The sequence below is a fragment of the Scomber scombrus genome, chromosome 7, assembly GCF_963691925.1.
Source record: "Scomber scombrus chromosome 7, fScoSco1.1, whole genome shotgun sequence".
NCBI lineage: Eukaryota > Metazoa > Chordata > Actinopteri > Scombriformes > Scombridae > Scomber > Scomber scombrus.
The window spans coordinates 20,472,431-20,491,305 of NC_084976.1; the positions used below are offsets into that span (position 1 = coordinate 20,472,431).

The 18,875-nt window shown below is 45.2% G+C and overlaps 1 protein-coding gene across 1 annotated transcript in view; it reads left to right on the forward strand.

Moving 5' to 3' along the window:
- Window positions 1–334: 334 nt before the first annotated feature.
- Window positions 335–18,875, forward strand: part of pou2f2b (POU class 2 homeobox 2b) — a 37,980-nt gene continuing 19,439 nt past the window's right edge. Inside the window, exon 1 of the mRNA XM_062421779.1 lies at window positions 335–437. Within this exon, the coding sequence (XP_062277763.1) occupies window positions 335–437 (103 nt within the window). The remainder of the gene's footprint in view (window positions 438–18,875) is intronic.

The window sequence follows — 18,875 nt, forward strand, 5'->3', positions numbered from 1 at the left end:
AGGTCTGATCTCCTCCATCCGCCTGTGTGTTAGTCTGGACTGTAAGATAACTGCTGCACTCAAGGGACCACCCTACATATATGTTCTATGCACATTTACACCAAATCTAATGCCGGCCACCAGTCGACATCCACAAATGTAAATACAAGTGCGCAGCTGGGATACATGTGTACACACCTAACGGCGAATGTTGTGAGCTCTCCATACCAAATATTTCCCCAAAGCTGTCTACCAAGAAGACGGACGAAGATACCGAAGACTCACAAGAGGACAGAGCTCATTACAGTACTTCTGTTAGATTATTTGCATCAAAACAAGAAGCCGGAGGAAGATCATGTTTGTTCCCTTGCCGGTGCCGTTCGTGTTTCAGAGAACTGCCCCTGACCTCAACAACGCCTGGCGTCTCAAGTCCCCTCTGGCTCTCCGCTCCAGCTCCGGTAAGATATTTTTCTCTTCTCCCTGCTACACCTCCTCCATGTCGGCCAGACACAGCCATGCAGACCCGCCCCGCCTTGCTCGGTCTCGATGCACTTGCAGCGGGGAGAGCGGTCGGAGCACACACCCACCTACACACACTCACACACTCCTCCGGCTCCTTTTGACGGCTTAAACAGAGTCCTTTACACTCGTGGGACGGTTGTTAAAAACGAAAGAAGCTTTTCCGAGCGCGCTGGAATTTCCGGATTGGTTGAAAATTAATTGCGTAAAATGTCCTTTTTTTTGCTGTCCAGTCTGTGGAGCGATGCGCCACTGTTCCACCCGTGTGTTGGTTAATTTCCACGCCGCCTGTACGTTCCCTTCTGCGAGTATTTTTCTCTCCTGCCTCCGTCCTTCCCCTCTCCTCCACTGCCTGCGCCTGAGCCTCAGCCTCCGTCTCTCCCCAACTAGACTCTCGGCAGGCAGGGAATATTCATGCCAACTTATCGATCCTGCGGAGATCGATTCTTGGGCCGGTGGAAGCAGGGAGAGGGGGAGATAGAAGGAGAGAGTAGGTGCTCGGAGTAGTACGAACGAACGAGAAGAGAGAGAGAGAAAACACCACTATTTCCTCTTTACATTTCATACTGTTATGGGGTTGTGTTTTATTCATCTAAATATTTGTCAGTGACTCGCCTAAGAGCTTTTTCCGAGCCTCTGTAATTTGTCTCGGTGGCTGCTTTTGCTCTGACTTGCGTGCCTGTTAGGGGACACGACTAGCATCTTTGTAAACACCACTGGAAATAGACTTTCAGTTACTACATCTCTCTGTCCCGTTGCTGCTTGCATGCTGCACGGTTGAGAGCGGAGGAGCAGAGGGAGTGGGAGGGGGGAGGGTGCCGGCTGGGGCGCCGTCTGCGTTTCATCTGTACTGAAGCGGAATAAAAGGACGCATGGTGGGGAGCAGCCAGGCCGGCTTCAGCGTGTCACTGACTGTCGTTGTGAGAGCGCTCAGTCCAGCTTCGACTGTTTCTCAGACATGCAACAGCTGCTCAGCCCCTTGAAGAGGGAAGATCAGCTGGCTCTAACAGTTGTTCTGCCCTACATGCCCGTATGCTCACTGAAAGAGTGCGGCGTATGAGGAGGTGATGGAAAATGCCACTTGAGGTCAACAGGCAGTTATTTATGGCGTATTTCAGTATTAAAGTTATTCAGTAATGTACATACAGGAACTTGCGTATCAGTGCGTAATGGTGCATATATGTGGCCAGTGTGCACCTTAGCCAGTGGATGGGCTCTTAAAGGGCCAGGAACCCCCCCCCCCCCCCCCAAGTGCACTGCTCCCCTCTCATTTCCAAATCAGTTCAAGTCCATTTGATTTCAGAGATGCCAGGCTTCACCTTCACTCCACATACTCAGTCAGCAGTGCACAGCGTGTGACAGTGAAGGGATAGGTGAAAGAGGGGGAGGGGGGGAAAAAAAGAGTGTAAAGGGACGAGGGGGACTTGTTACCCACTATATCTCTAGAGATATACACACAGAAGAGAGGGGAGAGGGATGGAGAGCGGAGAGGACGAGGCGAAGGAGCGGGGACTGGGGAGGAGGAGTTTTCGCTCTGTACGCTGAAAAATGGCGAATGTCAAAATGAGATTAAAAAAATGTGGAAAGAGAAAAAGGGAGAGAGAGAGAAGCGGGTGAGAGTAAGAGTAGATGACAGAGTGAAAAACGAGGAGGGAAAGGAAAACCCAGTTTGAGCTTGAGAGGTGAGAGTAAACCACGGATGAGCCATTATGTTGCAGCGTCCTGGGCCAGGGCCAGCATCTGAATAAGCAGGCAAACTGATGGGATGTGTACACAGGCTGCTGGATTCCCTAGATGGTGGGATAACAGTGGTTCACAATGCTATGCTGATTTTATTCCATTTGATAACAGGGTACAAGTTGCTGTCCTTTTCAAACTCAGAGGGTTTGTCACTAAAAGGGGGCAGGGTTGGTTCAGCATCTCAGGACTGAAACAAGACTGCTGTTGGTTCTACAAGAGTTGTGCATCAGCAAACAGCAAGGGACAGCATCACATGGACGTTTTTACTCAGAAATATTGAGATAGAGTCAACATACCACAGAGGGGTTTTCAGTAACTTGTTGTCTAGTTTAGGCACTGTGCCCATGAGCTCTTATCTAATCTGTCCGTCCCGTGTCCCCCCCCCCCCCCCCCCCCCCCCCGTCCCCCGTCCCCCGTCCCCCCCGTCCCCACACACACACACACACTCACGCAGGTTTGCTGGGTTGTTGTAGGGCTCTTGACTCAAGCTCTCAGTTAACTTGTCTCTTTGACTGGTAGCAACTCCTTGACTCTTTTGAGTTGGAGCTCTATGCGGGGTCAGAAGTCGCAGCAGGAGTGTTTGACTCAGCCACACCTGACCCTTCTCTGCGCCCTGTGTTTTCATTCTCTTTCATGTTACAACAGGCCTCAAGCACTCATGCACAACCCCTGTGGGGGCTCACACACACTCATACTAGCACACACACACACATTGTCATGAAAGAGACGGACCATCATATAGCATAAAACAAGCATGTTAGACAGTTTTCCACCCGGATAGCAAACTGCTCTAACTGATCCAGGTTTTGTTCTATTTTTAATGGCATTGTGTCTGTGAAGGTACAGGTCAGGGCCACTGTTATGTGAACTATTTGTGTGTGTATGTGGTGTGTGGTTTGAGAAGCCATCAGCATTAACTGGTGTATGAAAGTTTAATGGGACATAGAGGAGAAACCACAGGTTTCCCACACAGCACAGGGATAGATATGATATGATATGATTTGATGGGACATCAAGGAGACTGGATACTACTTTTTTCTCTCTCGCTCTCTCCTTCTGTCTCTCTCTCACACACTTACACACACACCTACATTCAGTTCATCTCTGCTATGCACCTTCTGTCACACACCATTAACCACCATCTCCGACCATATAGCGGCTAAATCTCTCTCACATACACACATTCACTTATACTCAAACACACCTCAGATTGTAGAGTCTCATAATGTGCTTTATTTTGTCTCTGCCATTCAGAAAGAGAAACATTTAACCATACAGATATTGATATACTTTGTCTTCCTAACCACATTTCCTGATCACAAAGGGCCAATCTGATGTGTTTATTTCACATAGTGTATCATAGTAAAATGTTCAGTCTTTATCTATTAATCACCAGCTCTACAGTTCTGTGGCTGTGCTTCCTGGCTACCTTCAAGACATTTCTACATGTGTACAGGGCACTGCTACATGTCTTCGATTTCTACATGATGTGAGACCATGCATGTGCTTACCCATTTGTTCTGTCTGTGTGTGTATGTGTGCACCAGCATGAGCACACGTGCAAACTGTGTGTGTAGGTATAGATCGGTTTGTGGAGGGGAGCGTGCAAGTCGCAGTGTTAACATGATTGCAAATGACAAAATGTCAACCTGGGTTTGTTAGCAACATAATGGGGAATCAATAGACACGAGAAAGATGTCAATACTACATTCTTTATTGCATTAAGCTACCTCTCTCCTTCTCTGTAGCTCTCTCTCTCCTCTTCTTCTCCCTTTCCCTCCCACTCCCACCCGCTCTCTGTCACAATACAATTCTCTCTCTCCTCTCCTCTCCCTGTGGTAGTAGAATTAGATTGCAGTATATGAGCCAGCCACAGGGTCCTGAATACAGCAGTCTGATGGCAGTATGCTTCAGGAGCTAATGGGCTATCGGTCCGGCTATTTACGTATATTAGGATCACGTAGATGCCCCCCGACACAGTTTGACAATGTGACGAGGCCCAAAGGAGCCCTAGCAGTGACGTCTTGTGTTTAACTGATGTGTTTATGTAATAAGACTAACAGCATTTGAAAATCTGCTCCAGAGACCTGCTGCAAGAAAATGATTGAAAGTCATCATCTGGCAACAGAAAAGGCTTGTTTATGACGATTCTAGCATAATTTCTCCTAATTATGCACTTAACGTGACAACATTTTCTTTGAAATTGATATGTAGCATTTTGAAATTAAATCTGTTATGTGGTTCTGGATTAATCCAAACAAATCCAGACTGTAAGTGTGTAATAATAACATTAGTACTGCTGTGCTATTTGTGTTACAGCTGGGTTTGAAAATTCCTTTTAATCCTATTAACTGTTTACCTTTTTATGGATTTGCACAGGTGGGCATATGCGTCAGTAGCTTGTATTTATATATAGTATATGGTTATGGTGTGTGTGTGTGTGTGTGTGTGTGTGTGTGTGTGTGTGTGTGTGTGTGTGTGTGTGTGTGTGTGTGTGTGTGCAGGGATATGTGTGTTGGTTGAGACTAATGTAGTATTAATGCTGATGAGGTCCCACAGCTCATTAGCAGCAGTGAGTGGTATTGAGTTTCTCCCGGGGAACAGGACAGACCATGACACAAACACATACACACACACACATACACACACATACACTACATCCTCATCAACCATTAGCGTATTAATAACCATTACCACACACACACACACATACATATATATACAATCTCACACAGGCCCCCAAACAATGACCTTTACACAAATGTTTTTTAATATGAATGTGCCAACAAAGACACTTACAGCACACACAGCAAAAAAAAATCAAATTGTGCAAACATATTCATCTAAAGAGCAGAATGAGTAGCATTTACAGGCTGTCCAATTTTTCCTGCACACTATGTCATTGGATTAACACACACACGTACTCCCACTCAGGAATAATTTTTTTCAGTTGGTCGCTGTGTCCAATGAAATACAGCCCAGCATTAGTCCTAATCAGAGGCCGGGTGAGCGGGCCACTTAATCAGACCTATCACCTGGAGAACACACACAGAGAGGGATAAATGGCAGTGTGTGCATATGTGGATGTGTGTGAGTGTGTGTGTGGATGTGTGTGTGTGTGTCTGCGGGCAGTTAATCAACACATCAGCAGGAATAAACACATATAGACCACCTGACTCCACTCTGGGTATCGATTTATACCTTTCTTTCTGTGTTTCTTGTCGCCTCTCCCTTTTTCTCCTTCAGTAACATATAGATGATGTACATACAAGGAACTGAAGCATACTTGACCTCCACATGGGGGACATCCTGTTGTACTCTTGAGTGTATGTGGACACTCAGTCACTGGTGGCCTGGCTGTGATCAGGATTGGAGTGGGCTTCGCCACATGCCACCAATCACCCACATCAAACAACGCAGTCAAAACAAGACTTTGAACTCCTGCTGACCATATTGAACACTTGATTAGCTGATTTAGTGCCATTTTTCTCCCAAGATTGCCTGATTTATTCTTACATCAGTGCAAAAGCTCATGAGCATTCCCCTGGTCAGAGGACCCAAAGCTTTGTGCATTTCTTCATAGCAAAAGTATGCAAGGTCTGGTGAGTCTATTTGCCAAGATGACTGTGGTCTCGTAAACAGGCCAACAATGTGTTTTCACCAGCAGCTGTCTTTTTTTGTTGTTGATTGCTGCAGGCTGTCACCTCTGCCACCCCGCTCATGTACCAGTACATTTAGATAATAAAAAAGAGCAATAAAATCCAGGGGTTTGATTGGGTGTCTCCCCTTAGCCCGGCAGAGCGGACAACTAAATCAGGGGTCCTTCTCTCCATTTCATTTAGCTGATAAGATTTATGGTAATGAAGGGGTCCTATTAACCTTTGGGGTTCCACTGCTGTCCTTCAGAGGGAGGGTGGATGAGAGTGCTTACCGATCGGGTTTTGAGGCGGAGGCAGCCAACATGTCTGGTGTAAGCAATGTCACATCAACGCAAATGCACCCTCTGGACTGCACACGCATACACACATACAGCTCACACACACACACACAAAGAGCGGAGACTCTCCAAAACCAGCTCAGCCCTTTGAGAGAGTTGAATGCATGTTTAATCTCCCTCCTCTCTTTCTCTTCTCGGCATTTTCCCTTTTCTTTATCCCCTCTATCCTTCCTGCTCTCCATCCTTCTCTCGGCAGGAGCGCTCTGTTCTTTGTACTCCACCACCTCTTCTCCCTCTCATTCCCTTGTGCAATCTCTCTTACTCTGCCGTTCTTTTATAAGTGCATACTCCCAGTCTTTTTCTCGTTGCTTATAAAAGCAAGTGGCAGGATATTAAAAATACTTCAGTTAACAAAGAATTACTCGTGTGATACTGACGTCCTGCCGCAGTTATTGATTTTAGATTTGTAAAACATTCCATTTGATTTTTTTCCCTGTCAAATTCCTGGTGTGTTCCTGTCAAATTAGCATTGTTTTGTCTTTGTCTTTTAGCTGATACACCTCCAGTAACACACTGGAGTTGTATCAGCTAAAAGACTTTGATGAAAAATGCAAATTTTCTTCAAACTTTCTTCTACCTGCATGTATCCATACAACCATATTCCCTGATTGTCTGTGGGGGCCGAGGAAACGGGGGAATGACAGAGGGCGTAAACCCCTCCCTCATCTGTACAAGGGCTGTACCCCTCTGTCCCTTTGTCTGCTTGTAAAGGGGACAAGGGAGGAGGTGCAGAGTAGGGGGTGCCGAAGGAGTGACTAAGTGACCTCTCTCTCCCCTTTCTTTTGACGCTCCCATGTTCTGTCCATTTTGTTGTGTACATCCCTCTCCCTCCCTCCTCTTTCATCCTCTTTCGTTCCCCCTTTTTTCAGCCTGGTTAAGTCGCCATGGCTGTTGGCCTCATATGTCCTGTTCTCTCTCTCTCCCTCACCCTCCCTCCCTCCCTCCCTCCCTTCCTTCTTTCCTCTGTCTCTCTCCTTGCATCTTTGGCAGCAGCAGCCTGGTTGCCAAAGTGTCTGTAGGACACATTAAGTCCCATAAAAGCTTCGTCTGCGGTCGCACTCTTAACCACCAGTCAGAGGTAGTGTACAAAAGTGACTCTAAATGAGTCTGTGATTACCCTGGAACATGGAGAGACACTGAAGTGGCCAAGAGAGTGTAAGACAAGGCCATAGCATCGGAGATAGGGGAAGAAAGAGCCGCTTCTTGATGTTTCTCCAGTCTTTTAAGGAAAATTGAACAAAAACGAATATTTGTTTCTATCACAGCTAAGAGATAAAAAGGCTACCTGAGTGGAACAAGCGACTCAAAGTTGTAACCCAAATTTCCTGCCGCCTACCCCCCTCCTCATCGCAACCTGCTCGCCCCTCCCCTCACCATCACCCCTTCTCCTAATTGGCCACATGCTGCCTTGAGTGACAAGTGTAATCATCAGTCAAATTATGATGGGGGAAGGAGGGGGAGGCCAGGAGAGGTGGAGGAGGAAGAGAGGAACAGCAGAAGGTGGTTGGGGGCGGGTGGGGTTTTTTGAAAGGAAGTGCTTTGATCAGTGATAGAGAGGGGGTGAGCGGGCAAACAGACAGAACTACACGGAAACCTGCTGTCCACACACCTGCTGCTTCATAGATGGGCAACATTAGCACCCTCAGACCTCAGTGTGCTACTATAGAACATCACAGATGAGCTTTCCAACACCCCTCCGTAACCCCAGTTAACGGGAAAATGTGTATTGATTGTTGTTACAATGTAAATAGTATTGAACTTGGACTGGTAGCTTTTCCCTTGCTTTTCATTTCAACCTGAATAGCTACAAACCTCCTCTGCTGTCATTACAATTGCAACACAGACCAGAACAATGAAATCACTGGGTGTGGTAGCAGCACAGTCTCTGATTCTCACTTGAACACACCAGGCTAGGTCCGTGTTATATCTGGATGTACTTTGTTAGCGAGAGCAGATGTTAGCTCTCCAGCCAGCTAACGAGGTTTACAGTAATTAGGAGTGCTGATGAAGCGCTTTGATTCTCCGGCTGTGGCGGCCCTCTCATTAGCGGCTAGCTAGCTAGCGCTGCAGCAGGCGCTCCAGTCACATCCTATTAGGCGGCTCGATGTACACTCTGAATTAGGAGCGGGAGATTAAGTGGAGATGAAAACTGTCTGCGTACACACACGGATACAAGCACACGTTCACATTCATGCACATGAATACACACACACACATATGCACATACACTAAATTCAGACTGTTAAAAAAAAAAAAAGAAGTCCAACAAAGTCTATACACTCGCTGTTTTAATGAGGTTAGTAAAAAAAAATTCCTCCTTTGGCTCCAGCCAAAAAAATTAAAAGATACTAATTAGAGTCGGTGTTGCAATGAACATGAAGTATCCCTCATACTTATACATGTGCCAAGAAAAGTACTTTAACATTTTAAAAAGCAGTTTTAGTTTGTGGAAAAGTGTTTATCAGAAGAAAGGACACATGCAATAAAGAGAAATAGAGAACAGGGATAATGGGTTTTAAGTTTTAGGCTATGTTTGTTCTTGTGTGTTTATTCGTGAATAAACCGGTCCTTAATCCACGCTATGGAATATTTCCCTGTGTTTCATACAAATGAAACAGAACCAAAACACAACCTTGAAAATACTCCGACACCCTGTTTTCCCTTCTTTTCTGCTCCTCGCAATTCATCAATACATGCTCTTCTCCGCTCTTTCCCTCTCTCTCTCTTTCTCTCGTCTTCTTTTGTGTGATGGAGTGATTATTGAGGACGTGGCTCCTGTGTTTAACGCTGGTTGATGAAGTCTGCCTTTGTCTGTCTGCGCTAACCTGTCGCAACCGGGACACCGCTTATAGCAAAATCAATACACAGAGTAGAAGAGAGAAAGGCCGGGCAAGGGACATAGAGAAAAGAAAGGAGGAGGGGGGGTTGAAGGTAGATAAATGCAACAAGACAGAGGAGCAAGAGCGAGGATGGAGCAGGAAGTCATTGGAAAGAAGAAGGAAGGAAATTTAAATACTCGACTGAGCTGCTGTTGAAATGCAGTAATGTTGAATGGGGCGCGCAGGTGGTCGAGTGGTTAGAGCGCATGTCATATACGCAGCCGACCCCGGATCGAATCCCGGCCGGAGGTCCTGTGCTGCATCTCACACCCCCCTGTTTCATGTCTGTCTACTGCGAAAATAAAGGCGTCTATGCCGGAAAAAAACTTAAAAAAAAAAAAAAGGTTGAATGGTTTGGTTTCATTCATTGTGCCTTGGTATGTGTTTCTGTAAATCAGAACATCTATATGTAGATGTTTGTTTTGTTGCCTATGCGTTGCCTTGACCGAAGGGTGGTTATATCACTTTTGGTGTGTGTGCAATATGATTGTTTAAGAGCGTGCACACCAGCAGAATGGGACAGCCCCTATCTGTGTGTGACAATCAGCTCTGTGTGTGTGTGGGAGCTCCGTTTGGTACCTCTCCCCAGAGTCAAAGCCGGTTTGAAGAGGAGAGGAGAGCGACAGAGGGACGTGGAGAAGGACGGAGGAAGAGAGAAGGATAGGACAGGGGAAAAGAGAGGTGTAGGGGGTGAGGGGAGCAGTTGTGTGAGAGAGGCACAGCTGGGAAATGAGAAATGCAAACCCCCCCCCCCCCCCCCCCCCCCCCCTTCTCCTGCCTTCTTCTCCGTACTGCCACCTTACACTCACACATACAACACACATACACACACACACATACAATCCCCATCTCTTTATCCTCCCCTCAGGAAAGAAGGGGTGGAGGTAGTGGTGGTGGTGGAGGGAGGGTGAAGGGAAGAGAGAAGCAGGGGGGATAGGAAGAGATGGAGAAGGGGACAGATAGGGGCATTAAAATTCATGGCCTTTTTTTATTTTCCCTGCTGAAAATCAATAGTGTTTACTATGAATGAGTGGAACAGTGGACAACAGACAACAGTGGTGCCGGGGGGACAGAGAGAGACAGAGAGGAGGAGGTGGTGGAAGAAAAGAGGGAGGGTGAGAGAGAGAGAGAGGGAGGGAGGGAGAGGTAAAGAGGAGGAGGGGTGACTTTATTGCGATAGGCAGAAGCACCAGAGGCCAAGGTTAAAGACCAGCAGGGGCAGTGAGACAGAGAGAGGAGAAGCACTAAGTAAATTCAGTTGTCTTCTAAAACAGACATACTGCCCTGTAAATGTATATATTCCCTATCATAATAATGTAATGTAATGTAAATCATAATATCCCCTGCTGTAACATCTACTGGGCAGCTGTCTTTACTTTTCTAACTCTCTATTCCTCATTTGTTGCTTCAGCTGACTCTACCTCTCAAAAAAGCTGCACATGTGTGCGTGTGTGTGTGTGTGTGTGTGTGTGTGTGTGTGTGTGTGTGTGTGTGTGTGTGTGTGTGTGTGTGTGTGTGTGTGTGTGTGTGTGTTAATTGGCAGCCCACAGACACCGCTGACATGGTCTCTCGCAAAGAAACAGCAGACCCACACCCATGCACACGCAAGCACTCACGCATGCACACACACAAACTCCAGACCAGTTCACACTGAGTTGTTCAGCAACCCTGACCCTTTTTCCTGCTGCTGAAAGCCTAGAAGTTCAGGATGGCTTACCAGTGTTTTGATTAAGCACTGCCTGTGTGTCTCACACTGCTCGATCAAAGAAGACAAACTGTGTTTTTATCTGGTTTTTTTCTTCCTTTTTGGGTTTTTTTTACTGGATGTAGCTCCCTACATGTTTCATAGCAATCAAAGCTTTTAAAGGAGTTATGTCGTTTTCTGCCTGCGAAATTCTGACAGTAAATAGAAAATAGATCATTGAAGGTTGCCAAATGTTACTTCTAAATTACAGCAAAGTTTTGTTTTTCTTATAGCTTTCTTTCTTTTTTCCTGAGACAAAATAGGCATTTTTTTTCTTGCTGTATTTCTTTATTTTCTACATGTAAGGTATCAGATTCTCACCATGGAATCTGTGTCTTTAGGTTGTTTTGTGTTCAGCTATGTTGGACTATGTGCCAGCATGTAGGTGTGCGTAACTGTCTTGTGTGTATGCGCACTCTATCCTTGTGCACACACCGGTGTGATCATTCATTGTTGTGCATGTGGATGTGTGTGTGTGAGTGAGCCATTGCAGGGGGTGATATACAGTATATTCAGGCAGCTCATGCATTATGGAGAGTGCAGGTGAGAGCATCTAAATGTGAACTGCTGGTATGTGGAGGGTTCAGGGCCAATCTCACCGAAGCCTTTTGTATTAGCATAGCATCTCCATTTCAAATCGGCCTGTCAAAAGCCAGCAGCATGTTTTATTCAGTAATAGATATTGATCACGTATTATGCATCCATACCAAATCCATACTGCATGCCAAAACTAAGCCTTTGATATGTATATGATGCTGCTTCGCAAATATGCTGCATGCAAAATATAGGTGTTTGTTATGTGCATAAACTCTGCAATGCTTTGTTGATGCAAAACATATATTTTTGGTTTTGTTGCAGCTTCAGTTATTTGATGTGTTGATAGTATGCAGTAATGTCGATCAGGCTTTGAAGTTGGGAGCTGGGAATGACTGGTTTCCTGGTCAGAGGAGAAGACAGAGGCAGGCAAAGTGCAGCCATTCAGCCACTGTGTGTGCGCGTGTGTGTGTGTGTGTGTGTGTGTGTGTGTGTGTGTGTGTGTGTGTGTGTGTGTGTGTGTGTGTGTGGACGAGTGTGGACATTGCATCGTCTACAGGGATGAGGAGAGTTTGCCGAGGTCAGAATGGCACAGAAGATCTTTCCTGTGGGTGCAGGCATGTGTGTTTGTTACTCTGATGCCTCAGAAGACCAAAGTGGATGTTGTGTATTAACTTCAGTTTCTCATTCCACTTACTGAGCTTCTAGCTTCTTGTTCTAAAATGACCCCCAAGAACCCATATACATTAACAGCCAACATTTCACTAGACCAGCTTCTCTTTGTCCATCAACATGTTTTTCCATCAACATTCTCTATGTGTTAAACTGGAGACTTGAGGCCACCTCTACCTCTCTATCATGTGCTGGTTTTTACCATCATGCTGCATCGGTGCTGCACTAAATCTCTCCTCTCTAAATGACTGGAGTGGATGAGAGGTCACAGTATATGGGGGAGGAGGACAATGCAGGCTTTAGCCATGATGGAGCTTGCTTTTTTACCCTTTATGAGCAGAGGTGGCCCATTTCTGAACGGGACATGAGGAAGGAAAACGCTGGTTTGTTGGGGGATGAACATTTTTTTCTGATCACATGACTTTGCTTTGTTTTCTTCCTTTTTCTTACTGTTCACTGTTTCTTTAGCTGTCTGTCTTATAGCTCTTGAATTTTTTTCAACCATCTTGTCCACCCCTCTCTCTCTCTCTCTCTCTCTCTCTCTCTCTCTCTCTCTCTCTCTCTCTCTCTCTCTCTCTCTCTCTCTCCCTCTCTCTCAGTACTCTGTTCCCTTAGCGACCGTTTCCAAGGTGCCCAGTCCCAAGGGCTGGAGGAGGGGTCCAGTGATGTCATGCATGCATAACTCTACACCTGTAATTCATGTCCTGCTCTCCCTCCCGCTCAGTCTTTGTCACATATTTCTTTCCTTCCTGCTTACTCCTAGTTTGTTCTTTTTTCAGTTTTTATATGTTTCTCCTTTTTTTCTATTTCAACCCCATCTCAAACCATTTTTTACACCCTCTGTGGCTTTATTACAAAGCTGAAACTGCTTTTCCACTGTTTTCCCGCAAGTATAAAATTCACTTCCTATCTAGGAATCACTTTGGTTTGTTTCAGATTTTGATTTAAACTTGTAGTAATGTGAGTGTTTTTATTTTAACAATATGGAACAGTGACGCTTATCTTTTCACTAGCTGTTAAGAGACAGACAGTTGAGCTGCCCTCTGTCCACAGTGTACATGACTCTCTACATCTGCTCCATGTTTAAAAGGTCATTTGTCAAACCTGACATTTTCTGCCCTTACCAAAGGTTTCCTCAATATCCAGCCCGGCTCCCCCATTCAGAGTTTATGTTTTTTTCATTTATTTGTTTGCTTTTGTATAAACCTTTTCTGACAATACGTTCCTCTTTGGTGTCAAAAGACATCGGGAGAGTAGGAGGCTGAATTCTATCATCGTGTAATGTTCAATAAACTAAGGAATGACAGATGCGGTCCCCTGTGTGTGTGTGTGTGTGTGTGTGTGTGTGTGTGTGTGTGTGTGTGTGTGTGTGTGTGTGTGTGTGTGTGTGTGTGTGTGTGTGTGTGTGTGTGTGTGTGTGTGTGTGTGTGTGTGGTGAGTGGTGTGAGTTCAGGTTGCCTGGGTAATGGGGCCAAGGAGTCCAAGAAATGTAAGTTTCAACCGGAAGTGTAGTGAGTGGGTACTCGCACACACACTCAGTGGGGCCTGATTAGGGATTAATGCGTGTGCGTGTCGGAGTGTGTATCCGCACGCGCATGTGTGTGCCAGCAGGATGTTTTTACTCAGCACAGGTTGTCACTCTCCTGTTTCCCCCCGTGTGCCTTTTGTTCCACCCTTATTCCACCATTTTGGTTTTTATCCCGGACAAAAAGAGGCCCCACAGCAAGACCCCCTACCTGAGCACCGCCTCCCTCCTGATATTTTCAAAGCTCCCCCTGCCACACACACACACACACACACACACACACACACACACACACACACACACACACACACACACACACACACACACACACAGATATCTCAAATCCTTTTTGCCTCTAAATTTCAAATTCAAATTTGCTTTACTGGAATATTAAAGTACAGTAATGCCAAAAGCATGTTTTACAAGATTTACAATATAAGTTTAATATAAGAAAAAAGATAACAAATATTTTGCACATTACCGCACAATATATAATACGCTATACAACATACACTACGTATACTACACAACTACACACAGTTACATTGCTGTAGCACACAGTATACTGTAATGAAAGAAAACAAGTAATTGAAAGAATAAAGACTAATAAAATGTATAGTATAATAAGATAAGATGTAGATTAACTGAAAGTAATGTTGAGAACTATATGGATGCAACTAGCAATTGTTTAGATAATTGATTAATTTACTAGTTTTGTTTCTAAGTAATCTGTAAAATGTCAGTTCTTTAAACAACTGGTTTGTCGAACCAACAATCCAAAACCCACACATATTCAATTGACAACAATATAAAACAGGAAAAAGTATCACATCCTCATATTTGAGAAGTTAGAGTGTTTTGCTTGATAAATGACTGAACTGGATTTTTCAAAATTGTTGCCAATTTATTTTTTTCTGTCGATCAACTAATCAATAAGTCAACTTGTTATTATTTTAGCTTCGGTAAGAATATGCAGGACATTTTGTGAGCGTAAAGTGCAGTTTTATGTGTTGTTTTCTCTTAGTCTGTGACATATTTTTCTGTGTCTGTGGGCATATTCTCCCAAGTAAATACTGGATCTGTCTTGGTAAAACTCCCAGAGTTTAAGTTTAATTTCAGTAAAAAACTCGTTTCTTCTTTGTTCAGGCTGCAGTGGTGCTCTGTCTGCCTCTGACTGGCACTGTCAGTTTTCTCTGGGTTGCCAGGTTTGTCAGCATCCTCCAGTCTCAATGGGCAGATTGTGGTCACCCAGTGTGTATTTAGTTAATGTCTTTCTCAGTTTCTCTTTCTCTCTCTCTGCTTAGCTGTGTGCTGTGGTGATGGGAGGGCATTGGTGGGCTTGTTGAATGAACTCTGTGGTTGTGCTGACAAATCAATGATAAAGAGTAATGACATCAACAATGTAATGTACCTCCTTGTGCTTTCATTGACTCACCCCCCACCCCCCTTCTCCCCTCTCACAGTCTATGCCACCTTAGGTCTTTGACTTCGCTTTGCACCATAAACTATGTTTCCATCTCTTTATGTTTGTCATTATATGTATCTTTTATCTCTGTCATTTGTTTCTCTCTATTGGTCTGTCTATCCTCTAACTCCCTCCCTCTCTCTCCCACTCTCTCTCCCACTCTCTCTCTCTCACTCTCTCTCTATTGATCCAGTCATAGTTTTCTCAGTCTTCACAGTACTGGGCCGCTCTAATCAATACAGATAATTGTCTGCTCTCTCCCGATGCCAAACATAGTCTCCCCTTCTCCCCTTCTCCCTCCCTTTTTATCAATGAACCCCAGTCTTCCCTCACCCCTCCTCACCCGCCCCGCCCTCCCCACCCTCCAGACAGGGATTCCCCCTCCCCTAATGACGGGAGATAACCTGCTTTCTTTACCGATTTTCTCCCACCCGACCTCCCCCACACACACACATCCCTTCCTCGCCCGCTACCTCCCTTTCCTCCCTCGTTCATCGATTACCGTGAGAGCCAGGGCCCGGCCCGCCCGCCCTACAGATGTAAACACACACAGCGCTCGTGTTGTGGTTTAGTTGCTGTTCGACCGCTCCTCGTGTGCGGGCCTTTTGGTTAATCAGTGGGATCCAGTGATTTTTGCTTGGTTACCGTGGCTTCCATGATGACTCGGACTTAGGATCATCAGGAAGATGATGTTATACGTTCGCCATCTGGCCTGTGACCTGTCATAATCAGATTATCATCACTCCTTGCTGTCATTTGTGACATCAAGACAAACTTACTTGACCGATAGGAGGCTCCAATCCATATTCTGGTTGATCCATTTTTCCCATCCAGATTTTATCTGCTGTTAATGGAAATGTAACACCAATGATGCTCACATAACAGTCTGTCGTATGACCATGTACAGCTGTTTAGATATTGCCTTTAACAGAGCAGAACAAGTCAAGTTAATTTTATTGCTATAGGCCAAAATCCCAAATGTGTCAGAGAGGCCTTAATGACCTGTTCAACTTCTATCCTCACACTCTCGATCCTGATGAGGAAAAAGTCAGGATTCAAAAGGGATAAATCGCTCTTAGACATGCAAAACATTCACACAAAGTAGACAGAAGTAGCAGTGGTAGAAATCTCAGTATGGTGAAACAGAATAATAATATCAAGTAAATAACATATCAAGTAAATATTAAGTGTTCTAAAGTTAAAGGAAATGTAAAAGTGGAGAGATTGGTGTGAACAAGCGTAGGTCCACAGTTGCACCCAGTGCAGCATTCATATTCTGTCTCTACATATGAAATCCTGTGTGTTTAATAATGCATCCACTCATCCAGCCAACAAGGCAGGTTATAGGCCTGCAGGTTATTGTAGTTTGTGTGTGTGCGTGCACATGGATGTGTGTATGTCTATTCTTCTATGAATCAGACGTGGAACATCCAGCACTAGTCTCTGATGTATACTCTATCATTGAACTCAATCTGGAGCTGTGCGTAAACCACACAAGCAATATCAATGACAATATATATACAGTATATGTATCCAATGTTTACACAAATATCTCATATCCACTCACATCTGCTGTAGCTGATAGCTGAGGCAATGCCGTGTTTCTGTTTGGTCTTTTCCACAAGAGGAGTAAGTGAGATGGAGTTGGAAACGGGTAGAAACAGTTTCAATCATGATGTAGGTCGAAATAAAATGATTTGCTGTAATATGGGAAAACAGAAGATAGCGAGAGCAAATCATTTGTATTTGAATTGTAAGAGTGTATTGGAGTTTTATGAATATGTTTGTGCATCAGTGAGTGTGTTATCTGTATGATTGCATGTGAATGTGTGTGTGTTTTTTTGTGTTTGTTTATGAGCAGGCCAGCATGTGTGCACGCATGTGTACATCAGAGACTTTGTGAGAGTCTGGAGGCTAGGCTCAGGTTTACACGTGTGTGATCAGACTAAGCAGGGCTTAAAAGGGCCAGCAGCGGGATGGAAGAGAGAAAAGACAAGTGGAGGGGGATGAAGCAAAAGGGGTATATTGTCCTGGAGGAGGTTTGGGTGGGGTGGGGGATTGGGGTCGGATGGGAGACAGCAGGGATCCTCTTCTCCCCTTGGGAGTTGAACCTACAACCCCCTAACCTTCCTTTAGCCCTCTGGTCATGGACTTGAACCCTGTAACCCCTTGATGGACAATCTGTTCCTCTCCCCAGCCTCACTGCAGCGCTGTGCATGCGATTAACGGATAAATAGGCACTGTGTGTGTGTGTGTGGACACTTCCATGTATGAGTCAAGTGTTTGGTCAGTTGGCTTTGACGTTGGGTCTTGCCCCCTTTTCATTTAATGCTTGTCAAACAGAAAAGAAGCCTGAAGCTGGGTGATTTGTTATTTTAACTCCCTGATTTTCGTCCCTGCTTTGTGGAGAGTTTTTCACTGTAAACCAGTGTGAGAATTTTTATTTTTGATTTATTCCTACATTGAAATAGTTAAACGTAGCATGTAGTGAGATCCACATGGGCTCTTTCTGTCTCTCAGTGGATCCCAGGTCTCCTCATGTCCCTCTAACGAGAACAGAAGCAGAGGGGTTTATGCATGCTCGGACCCGACTCATTCTTCACCTGTCAACAAAATCATTCTCACCTCGGAAAAATATGAAGATACATTAGGGAGGAGGACAGAAGGGGGAGGTGGGAGTTAGTGAGAAAGAAAACGAGATGGAAAGATGAGGAAGAAAGAAAGAGGACGGGGCTGATATATTCCTCCTGGCTATTTTTTTTGTTGCTCTCCTTTATTTCTCTATTTCTTCCCTTGTTTGTGTTTGTGGGCTCTGCTTATCAGATCCCAGCTCCATTCAGGGCGTCAGTCAAGGGAAGAAGCCAGACGCTTCCATCTCTCTTTCATTCAACCTCTCTGTCTCTCTTTCTCTCTTGCTTTCTCGTGTTCTCCCTCTCCTAACCTTTGAGAATAAGAGCCTTGAATTTGAATTTCAGAGCGAGCTAGCGAGCAAGAGGAGGGTTTGGAGGGAGGAGTGGTATGGTGGGGGAGTGTGTGTGTGTGTGGAGGTTAGCAGGAGAGGGGAGGGGAGGTTGGTGGTGGTGGTGGTGGGGGTTGTTGGAGCTGCGGTCGTTGAGAAAGGGCCTGCTCAGCGCGTCCCCCGGCCTCCCCCCTCAGAGGGGCCCCGATCGATACAAACTCGGAGCAATAAAGCTTTCCCCCTGTCATCTCTGCAGAATACAAAGCAGAATAGAGAGAGGGAGAGAGAAAGAGAGGGAGAGAGAGAAAGAGAGAGAGAGAGAGAGGTGAAAAGCTGTTCCGCTAGCCAGACCAATTTCCTAACCCCCCCTCCTCCTTCTCGCTTGCTTCACCACCATCTCCCCAACACACCATCACCATCACCACCACCTCTATCACCCCCTTTCTTACCTCCTTCTTTTTATCTATCGCTCTTTCACCTCTTTCCCCAAATGCAAGATATATCCCCCTGGCTGTGTCGCTGAACAGCTATCTCTCCATAATAAATACAGCATGAATAAAGTATACAATAGATTCTCAGTTTTCCCCCCAACTATGTGAAAGAAAAAGTAGAAAGGGGGGAAATGAGGGAGGAAAAGTGGCAAAAGGGGGAAAGAAGTCGAATAGCCAGGGAGTAGAATGGATGGAAAACAGGAAGGAAAGGAAAGATAGTTGTAGAGCTGGGGATAAAGTGTGTGTGTGTGTGTGTGTGTGTGTGTGTGTGTGTGTGTGTGTGTGTGTGTGTGTGTGTGTGTGTGTGTGTGTGTGTGTGTGTGTGTGTGTGTGTGTGGAGAGGGGGGAGAATAGGGATAAGGTAGAGAGAA